Genomic DNA, 11,245 nt, shown 5'->3' on the forward strand with positions numbered 1-11,245 from the left:
CCATACAAATCCAAATTCTTCGGCAATGATGCACTTTACTTTCTTTAATTTGCAATTAGGCGTGACTTTAAAATTTTATTTTAACAGGCCTTCAACTTCAATTTTGATATTTTCTTATTTCACAATTAATGTTAATGAAGGCATAGATTAGGATTTACATTTAATAAAAGTATTGAATTCATATATTAAAATGGCTTAAAAGATAATGACCATATATTGAAATGACTTAAATAATAATGGCCATATATTGAAATGAGTTTAAAAAAAGATGAGGATGGCTAGGAGATTGACAAGTGGCAACAATGTGTAGTCTTTTATTATAATAGATAAACTTTTTTGTTTTTGATTTTACAACTTAAAAAAAAACATTATTTTAATAGAACATATTACATCTTAAAAATTATAATTAAAAAATAAAAGTTACAATAAATAATCTACTACTCATTCGAATCCGGAAATTCCAAACCTAAAGAACCTACAACTTCAACTAGATCATATCTCAACCAATGGTGAATATCCCCATCCCGCAAGTCTAATTGCACATTCTCAGGAACGGGAACTTGAGTAGGAGGATCCGACACCCAATCTGAAGAAATTGCATATCCATCTTCTTTTATTAACATATTGTGTAATATGATGCATGCGTATACTAAGCTAGAGATCGTGGGTTTTTCATTGCACGAACCGGCCGACTAAGTATGCACCATCTAATCTTTAAGACACTGAAAGCTTCTTGCAACTTCTTGAACGTCTTTTCACTGGTCTCGACAGGAAAAGAAAAGACTTTCACAAAAACAGACCATTGCGGGTAGATACCATCGACAAGATAGTAGCCACGTCTGTAATATCCCCCGCTGACAAAATACGGACAGAAAGTTGTGGTACAATCTTTTACGCTTTGAAACAACGGTTATGTGTATAGAACAGTGATGTCGTTGTTTGAGCCAGGAACACCAAAATAAGAATGACAAATCCATAAATCATTTGACGTGACCGCTTCAAGTGAGATGGTCGGTCGTTTGATATCACTCCTAACATACGCCCCTCGAAACTCACTGGACAATTCATCTATTCGATATGTGTACAATCGATGCTACCGAGCATCCCTGGAAAATGCCATCTAGCCTCATGCGCGGCGTAAAGACGTGTAATGTCGTGTCTTGTTGGTTTTCGTAAAAATTCTTTGCCATACAATTTAATAATCGCGTTACTAAAGAATTGGAGACATTCATGTGAAGTTCTCTCAAGACATTTGTAAGTATTCATTGAATTCGTTGAGTGGGTTACCTGTCGCTAATTGACGAATAGCGGATGTGCATTTTTGAAGCGGCGTAAAACTTCGTTTGCCCCTCGCGTCGTAAGATTCTTGAAACCATTCTTCACTTGCTTCGACGTCGGCTACAATATTTAAAAATAAAGATTTCGGCAAACGAAACTGTTCCCTAAATGTCTCGTCATTGTATTTCGGCTCCTCCACAAAATAGTCGTTCATTAGCACTTCGTGGGCGTGTATACGATCACGATCCACCATTTTTTTCTTTGGACAGCTCGGGCCTTCAAGTTCGTTATATAACAACAGGAACCATTCAACAATATCATCGTCCGAAGACGAAGAACTATCGGTGTCTAGCGACGAGTTGCTCGGAAATTCCATATTTTTTTTGTGTTTTAAATTGAAGTAGTGAAGAAATAGGTTTTTGTAGTAGAAGATTGAGAGTGTTTTGAGCTGGATTGAAATAGTTGTTTAATTTTTTTATTTATTAAATTCCCAACTCCAACGGTCAACACCCCCCCCCCCCCCAAATGGTCACATTTCTTGATCTTCACAACGTGATGGCCATCACAGCCGACCTCCATCACGCGTTAAGGGGGACTGGCGGCGGTGTTCGTGACTCCATAACTCGTGATGGGTTGGCCATCACGGAGCACCCCGTCCCCCTTAGGGATTCATTTTTAAAAAGTTTATTCAACCATAATCTGGTGGCAAATTGAGTTTGAAAAATGCTTATTGGCTTTTTCAAAAAGCCATTTTGAAAAGCCAGGATTTGAGGCTTTTGAAAAACTGTTTTTTAACCATATCAAGAAGCTAAATTAAGAAAGATTTATTTGATTGCCAAACACATTTTAACTTATTTGCTTTTTGAAAACATTAATAAGCTAATAAGCATTTCAAACTCAATCCCAAACATGCTCTTAATGCAAGAGTAATGAAAGCAAATTTGTTTTTCGTTATGTAAATTGCAAACTTACATCTTAGCCCCTATATTTACTCAAGTTTCAGTAATTTAAAATATACTTGCAACTCCCCCATTTTTAATCGCATATTTTATTTAAATTCATTCTTAAAACCATCTTTCTCCCATGATTTATAAACTATCATAAGTAAATATTTTTTCTCAAAAAATATTCCATCATAAAAACAAACATATTGTTCTATTTAATTGAGTATAGTATTGCTATATTTTTTTTTTAATTCAAAAAATTTAGCACATTATGTGATTATTGGGGTCTGTGCTCCCCATCATATCACTCGGGCACCTCTTTAATGTTTTAAAAAATTTATTAACAAAATACTTATATTAAGTTCTCAATTTTGTGGTATGATTTTATTTTAAAAATAGTAAATCTTGGATAAAAAAAGCACGCTAGGCATGAGGAGCATGGGCGCTTTTGGCTACTTAAGGCGAGCATCATTCATGAAGCACATGCGAGGCATGCTTTTTAGGCCAAAAAATGTGGTTTGAGACACATGTAAGACACGCTCTTCATAGATTTGACAAACTTTGTGCATCAGCATGCTGTATACAGCGACAAATATATAGCTTAGCTAGGGTGGGTCGGTGTCCACCGTCCGCCTGCCCGAGTGTTGTGTTTTACTGATATGCGTTAGTGTATATTAGTCTACAATGAGTAAGTGCCCACCGTAGGTTAACGCCTACGTTTATTTAACTTTTTTTTATATTGTCTTGCTTTCATAAAGAAATTGATTATAGTTTAAAATTTGAAAGAATTTTGTAAATTTTGTTTAACAATTTTATTTATATATTATGTTACTTGATTTAAAATTTAATCATGTATTTTATTATTATTATTGCTATAATAAGTGTTGTATGGACTTGTGTTTGCAATGAGTTAATTGGTTAAAAAAATTATTTCTTTTATGTGTTACATAATATAGAATTTATACATTCACCTCGTAATTATAAAATCATGGTTTTGTCACTGAATATTAATAGTACTTTTTTTTGGTCGGGAGTCAATGAGATGACTCTGAATTTTGAAGAGAAGATATAGAAAGAAGATAATGAATATGACTTTCTTTGAATTAAGTACGTCTCGCACAATACTCAAAGTCCAATATTACCTAAATTTATAAGTTTATTATTATATTTTCATAAGCTGAACAAATTTATCTCAAATTTTTAAAGGGTGATGTATACAAAGATCAATTTACCCTCTCGTGTGCCATGAAAGTTCTTTCCGCTCTGAGCCTCCATAATGGTTGGTCGACAATGTTCTCCTTGACACGACCAATTTTTTTACCTATCCATTTTGTGCCCATCGTAGCTAAAATTCATGGATCCACCTATAAGTTTACAATAGGCATTTTAAGTTGTATGTATAGTAAATTTAGACATTAAATATAACAAAAAAATTAAAATATATATATATATATATAATAAATTGCACCTCGCATACGGCGAAAAGCTTACTGCATTTGCTCCTTAATTTTACACCATATCGCTTTTGTGTGCTTCACTCTTGTATGAAACCAAGTAATAAAGATATAAACCAAGTAATAAATTAAAGTATATATGGTCGATTTCGTTTATGATGGTTTCTCTTTTTAGATGCATGTTTTGACTTGGCTAGCCAGTAGCCACTAGTTATTAGTGAAATAAAATTTGTTGGTCATTTGAAAAAATCAAATCAAAACTGTAATATAATAAAAGAATCCTAAAACATGGCCAATTCTCTTATTTGCCATGCCCAACCGCCACAAACCTCTCAAAAATCAACACAAAGTCAAGCCTAACTATTAGATTACATTATTAACTAATATCTTATACTATCCACTTTTTAGGTAAAAATCACTTCTTGTATAAATTTCTACATTTGTAACCCACTAAACACTTGACAAGTAAATGAATTGACATGTAATAACCCACAATCCATCCACCTATATCCAAGTGCCAACCGCACTTGTTTCTAATTATTTATCATTCAAATATATATAATTAATAAAAGATTTATGTCAACTTCAACCCATATATCACGGCCTCATTTTCCTCATCCTTTGATATTATTATTTAGAAAAACCGTTAGTAAATAATAAAATGAGAAACATCACATTCACAGTCAGCAAAGCAAACCACATCACTTTCCTTAACACAAACTCTAAACAGTAAACACTTAAAACTTAATAAAATTATAAAACAAACTCCACTCATACTCATCCAAACCCTATTGTATTGTGCTTCAACCACCAGCAGCCATGGATGCTTCAACCACCAGCAATGCCGACGAAGAAGACTGAATCATCGGCCCACATTCTCCGATGGGAAAGTGGGAAGAGGAGCCTGTTCCTGCTGACGTCACTCACCCCCAGCCGCCTGCTCGTCCCGTAGACACCTGTTCCTGTTGCGCTAGGGTTTCTAGATTCTTTCGCTTTCGATGTGTCATTGTTCTCGTACTTGGAGTCTCCGTCTTGCTGTCGGCGGTCTTCTGGTTGCCGCCGTTCTTTCGGAGTCGAGATCGCTGGGATCTCGATCTCGATTCGCATTATAAAGGTTAGGGTTTCGGATCCTTAATTGGTTTTAATTTGAATTGTGTAGGTTAGGGTTGAATTGGTGGATTTGATGTTTAAATTGGATTAGATTTTATTTAGATTTGGTTGTTATTAGGTAAGCAATGAGTGCGATACCGTGTTATGTTATGTTTTTGTCGGTTTATTTGACCAGTGAATAATTAGATTGGATTTGCTCTAGTTATGGCTGCTGATTGTAATCTGCATTCACTGTCTTGTTGAATACGTTTGTGTAGCTGGATAATCTTGTAGTTTACGGAGCAATATGTTAGGCACATAAAGTTTCTTTTCGCGGTCTCTTTCGTCTTTAACGGCTAACGTCAACTGTCTTTGCCTAGGTGTCGAGCAAATACAGGAATAAAGTAGATTTTATCATATAGGCTTATTTATGATAGTTTATTTTCGTGTAGATTACTTGGCTTAGTCTAGTAGATTATCTGGTCACATGCCTAATGGATATCCTGCTGATGTGGCATTGTTAGGAGTGTGACTTGGATTTAATTTTCTTTTCGCCACATGTGACTTAATATTGGATTATTTTTGAGGTACTCATACGGATTGAGACATTGGCTTGAAATAGGATTATTGGATGATTTTAATCATTTTGTTGATAATATTGTCACAAGTTTTTTTGGAAGAAATGGATGTTATTAAGTGGTCTGTTCCACTAAACTTAATTGAACTCTCCTTGATACATCATCTTCTTTTTACAGTCCTGTTTTGACTGGTCAACTCTTATTGAAGTTTCCTTTTTCTTGCTTTCGGTCTTCTTTCTATCTTCTTTTATAGAATTAAAGTTCTGTTTCGATAAGGCAAACAGTTCACTTTTGCCAACTAGCTAATTCTCTTCTTGATTCTCAGCCCCTTAGGTGTTTCATTTCTAAAGTGAATTTCAATCGCACTTTATCTCAATATGCGATTTTGTGTGTATATTTGTGCACTTTACTCCTTACTACGTATCTCCCTTGTAATTTAGTGTGTACAAATAATACGTTTGGCAGAATACATAATTAGCATTTCCGACGTTCATACCTTATTTTTCCAAAAATAGACATCAAATGTCTGTAATGTCTAGGCCTTTCCCTCATCTTCCACTGCAATTTGTGTAGAAATGATTCGATAAAATTCCCCTAAAAGACTCCACATTTAAGATGCTTCTTTTGGCAAAGTCTCGTACCTTCTATTTCAATGCAGAATGCTTAAATAGTAACTTGCTTAGTAATTTCTATATGAAAAACGGTGGGGTTTAATTTCATGCTATGTGGTACCTCGGATTTAAACAAAAATATCTAGGTGTATATAATCACATAAATATAACATTATTAAATAATCATTTTCTTTGTGACCTATGAAATGCTGAACATTCCATAGGTATTAATATAGGCACATGCGAGAAAATAGAATTTATTTATTTATTGTTCGTTATTGTTATTTTTGATAATCTCCTTGTTCTTATAGTGCTTTATTTCATTTCATCCTTTCATTGTCTTCATATGTAGTTGAGATATAACTGATACTCTATCTTGCGGTACAAAAGTCAACCAAAATTCGATTATACGATTCTGACTTTTCCACTTTTCAGGCCATGATATAGTAGCAACTTTTATGGTACAGAAGCCATTGTCTTTACTGCAAGATGATCTTCCACAGCTTGGAGGGGATATATTTGATGAATTAAGAGTTCCCACTACAAAGGCATGCTCTATGTCTCTCTAGTAGTGTCTCTCTAGTAGTCTAGTACACACTGCCTTTCACTGTCATCTCATTTATTATATTATACATGTTTCTTCAGGTTGTAATCATAAAAGCAGAATCAATTGACATATCAAACGCAACCAAGATTATTTTTGGTGTAGATCCCGATGAATACAATTCTAAGATTTCATCATATGCTAAAAGTTTAGTGAGAGATTCTTTTGTATCTCTTGTTCTACACCAATCCCCTCTACGTTTGACCGAATCTTTGTTTGGGGAACCATCTTCTTTTGAGGTGCTGAAGTTTGTTGGAGGAATAACTGTTACTCCTGACCAGAGTGCATATCCGCTGCAAGAGGTTCTAATACGGTTCAACTTTACATTGAACTTTTCTATTCAACAGATACTCGACCACTTTGGTGAGTTGACTAGTCAACTCAAGTCAGGTCTGCGTCTTGATCCATATGAGGTAATAAACAATTCATTCCTCATTTTATTTATGAAGATAACACACATACACGCACATGAATATGTATATATATTAATCTACTTGTGTACGTACATAACAAATACACATACATATTGTATGCCATTGACCAAGAGATTAATGGCTGAGACGGATGTAGGCTGCCACCCTTTTCTTTTAAAGACTGGGTATTTTTGGATTATCCTACATTGTTGACTTGATAAGTTTCCTCATTTTTGTTAAATGGTAATAACTTTTTCATACGTTAATATATATAAAAAAAATACATCATAAAATCGAGCATTTTTATCTTTAATTCGAGTGCAGTATTGCTGTATAGTTTTTTTCTTTTTTAAAATTACAAAGGCGAGTCAAAACTTTCACAACAGTGAGTCGAGATTTTTACAACAGTGAGTCGAGATCTACAAGGGTGAGTAGGGCTGTAAACGAACCAAACGTTCAGCGAACAGTTCGTGAAGTATTCGGCTGGAAGTTAGTTTGTTTGTTTAGTGGATGAACGAACACGAACAAGAAATTTTGTTTGTTTAGTTAAATGAAAGAACATGAACAGAGGTTGTGTCCATTCATTTGGGTTCATGAGTGTTTGGTAATGTGTTATTTTATGTTCGTTTACATTCATTTGTTTATGTTCATTAGTTAAAAGATCTGTTTTATATTTTTAAAATATTTTATTTATAATAACCAACCTAAAATTTGATTTTTATAATTTTATTGTTTATGTTCAGTTCTTTCATCAATGGTTTGTTTTATAAAGTCTTGCTTTAACTAACAACAAATCTAATTTGTGCTTCGTTGGCATTATCAGAATAAAACCAACGATTGGGTGATGATTATGTTTATGATTATTCTTATTCTTATTCTTATTATTCTTATTCTTATTCTTATTATTATTATTATCTCAAAGTGCTTAACATAATATTTAATTAAGGTGATTATGTCTAATGTTTTGGTATAAGAATGTTTTTCCCCTTAAATAGTACCTGTTTGTTTGCGTTTGTGAACCGTTCATGAACAAGTTCAATTCTTTAACAAACGAACATAAACAAGATTTCCCGTTCGGTTAGTGTTCATGAACCGTTCGTGAACAAGTTTAATGCTAAACAAACGAACATGAACAAGGCTTTGTTCGGTTCTGTTCGTTTACAACCCTAACGGTGAGTCAAGATCTATGATGGTGATTCGAGATCTATCCAATTTTTAAATTTAAATAAAAGGGACTTTTTTACCCCTCATCCTTCGTACACATGGCAACTTCTGGTTGCTTCTTACACTTTTTAGGAATTTCCCTCCTTTTAGAATAATCTCTCTCTATTAGGTATGTAGGTTTGCACTTTCGTATTTTTGCTAACATAGGTTTATGGTATGCGGATAGGAAACCTAGAGTTGGCTTTTTAATAGGTAATTTTAACTTTGTAATATCTAAAAAATGGGAAAGATAGTTATATTGAGAGGTCTAGACATGTAACCTACAAATAAAAATAATTTAATTCTTAAAAGTTGTCATCTACTTTGCAGAACCTACATATTAGCTTGACAAATGCAAAAGGTTCAACAGTGGCAACACAAACAACCGTGCAGTCATCAGTTGTTTTGGCCTTTGGGACTCCATCAACCGCAAGGTCCAAACAGTTGGAACAAACCATCAAGGGTTCACCAACCAAAAACCTTGGTTTAAACAACACTCAGTTCGGTCGGGTCAAACAAATTAGTCTTTCCTCTTATTTTAACAGTTCTAGTGGCAGCAGAGGCGGCACTCTGGCACCTTCTCCAGCTCCACAACCTCATTCCTCTCCTCAACAACCTCACCATAATCACCACCATCACCACCATCATGGTAAGCAACTTCCACCTGTAAAACCACCTTCACCATCAAAACATCCCCCTGCACCGCCACCTTCCAACACCCCTGCACTGCCACCTGCTGCCACCCCTGCACCTCATAATATTCACAATGCAAAACCACCAGACTGTCACTCAGGTTACCACAGGAAGAAGAGGAAAATTAATAATCATCCTCCTTTATATCCTCCTGTTTCTCAGCCGGCTCTTCCACCACATATCTGGCTCCCACCACTACGGAGAAATCATCCGCCACCACGAGTACCTACACCACCACCATTGTCACCACCACCGCCACCACCATTAAGGCCACCACCGCCACCACCATTAAGGCCACTACCTCCACCTATACCACCACCGCCGCCTGTATCTGAGATGACCCCTGCATCAAGCCCATTGCCAAATGTAGTTTTTGCACGCACGCCTCCACCATCAAAAAGTGATTCTGATGCAGACCCACCTGACATAACGCCGTCAGGTTCAATTTTGCAACCTTGTAAGTTAATTAGGGTAAACTGTAAATGCAAGCTATTAACCTTTTACCAATATATGCAACGGGGGAGGTTTATTATTGCGAGAACAAAAAACAAACCTAAATTGTTTTAGGTTTTCCATCAATTTTCATATTTTTTAAAACTTTTACTTCTTACATAAAAAAACATTAAACTAATTGATTCATATGTTTTTTTCCCCTTTAAACGTGTACATATACATATACATATACATATACATATACATATACATATACATATACATATACATATACATATACATATACATATGTAGGTTATGTGTAGGAAATATAGCTTAACATGATTTTCACATTCGTACGCATGATTTACACCTGTTTAGGTTTTATTAGTAAGCGAATTTTGTTTATATACTTTTTAGAATGCTAGATGCGTAAACATTGCATTTCAACCATTTTCATGTATTTTGAGTTTTTTTAGTATTGAAAAATAAATGATTTATTTGGTACTCTGTATTTGCAAAAAATGTCTTCTACAATTTAACTTTAACAACAAACACACCGATATTGCACATATTGGTAAAAAGTGAATAATGCATGCATTGATAAATGTTAATGGTGTCGTGTCTTGTTATTTACATGTCTTTCAATAAATAAACACCTGGATGTGTTTTATGTTTGGCAGCATCAGCAGCAGCATGTGCAGGTGTGAGTTTGAGGGCAATTCCAGCGTTTCTAGTTGTGATGATATTAGAAAACATAATTCCTTTCAACTGAGACAATGATGTTGGAGGTTGTGCAAGTCGTGCAACAGACGAGGGTGCCCTCGAAAGTCCTAAGTGGATATATAATTAATTGTTGTTTTGTGATTGTAAATATTCGAATTACACGTTGATGTTTTCAGATCAAAGTCACGGAGGTGACAGGCCCTTGATAACATTGGCCCACCCCACCCTTATGATTCTCTTCAACAAGTTAGAAGGGAAAACAAATGTACTACGTTTATTTGGCTAATCTATTCAAATGCCACTGAGTATGCTTTATTTCTTGAATCAAAAAACACATGGCTTTATTGGTGCATACTTGAAAACTGTTGTGTATTTGCCTTGTTCTTTCAAGGCTTGTTAAATCCACATATTCATTCTTTATAAACTTTACTTGTACGTCTTGTTTTGGTAAATTATAGTTTTCCTTCTTTAGGTTAGTATAAGTACAACTGTCACATATCCTTCTAACTTATTGCACAGATCCTTCTTTATGTTGATACGCTGTCATATGCTAGATTTGGAGTTAACACGAGAGCGTTTTAGCTCTTTTACCCTTCCAACTTGACAAACAGTCAATACATATATGTTACTTCTCTTGACCGCATCTCGACCACATTCACACCTTCATTTTTTGCTGATGTTCGCTGACATCAAATAGAAGGTTTCACCATCTTTCTGTCGATGTAAAAGACACGATTCTCGTGGCTCTTGGAACCTAAATCATATTCATAACAGGTCAATAGTGACATATTTGTATAATAGCCAAGTACTTTCACATGTTCCTCATGGAACCCAAAATCATATCCATAACAAGTCAACAAAGACATATTTGCCTAATAGCATGAACCCACCTTTGTCCTTCGAGTTTTCTGTTTATAAGTTTTTTACCGCACTTTAGTGGTTCCCCAAAATTCAAATTGTTTACAAGTGTACTTGTGTACAAAGCACCATCAAATCTAAGAAATCATCACATAAGCCCTAATGATCTACTAAGAACTTAACACCCAAATTCAATGACCCTATCTCGTTGATATATTTCTTGAGAATTAAAGTCTCCTAGTCGAAAAGGAATGTGTCTGCTGGACTTAATTCCCGTCCTCGAGTTAATGAGGCGGGTTGGGCCGACTCATCGAGCCTATGATGAGTTCGTGTCTTGTTTATCAAGTTGAGCACGTGACTTG

The 11,245-nt window shown here is 35.0% G+C and overlaps 1 protein-coding gene across 1 annotated transcript; it reads left to right on the forward strand.

Moving 5' to 3' along the window:
- The first annotated feature begins 4,367 nt into the window (after positions 1-4,367).
- LOC143630124 (uncharacterized) lies at positions 4,368-10,449 on the forward strand. The gene is made up of 5 exons (XM_077099210.1): positions 4,368-4,790; positions 6,390-6,502; positions 6,600-6,971; positions 8,505-9,324; positions 9,983-10,449. Exons 1-5 carry the CDS (start codon positions 4,559-4,561, stop codon positions 10,072-10,074), a joined length of 1,629 nt encoding a protein of 542 aa, XP_076955325.1. The 5' UTR covers positions 4,368-4,558; the 3' UTR covers positions 10,075-10,449.
- Positions 10,450-11,245: the final 796 nt, after the last annotated feature.

The sequence above is a fragment of the Bidens hawaiensis genome, unplaced genomic scaffold (genome assembly GCF_021521415.1).
Source record: "Bidens hawaiensis isolate Kalapana, Puna unplaced genomic scaffold, B.hawaiensis_p1.1 tig00005567_1, whole genome shotgun sequence".
NCBI lineage: Eukaryota > Viridiplantae > Streptophyta > Magnoliopsida > Asterales > Asteraceae > Bidens > Bidens hawaiensis.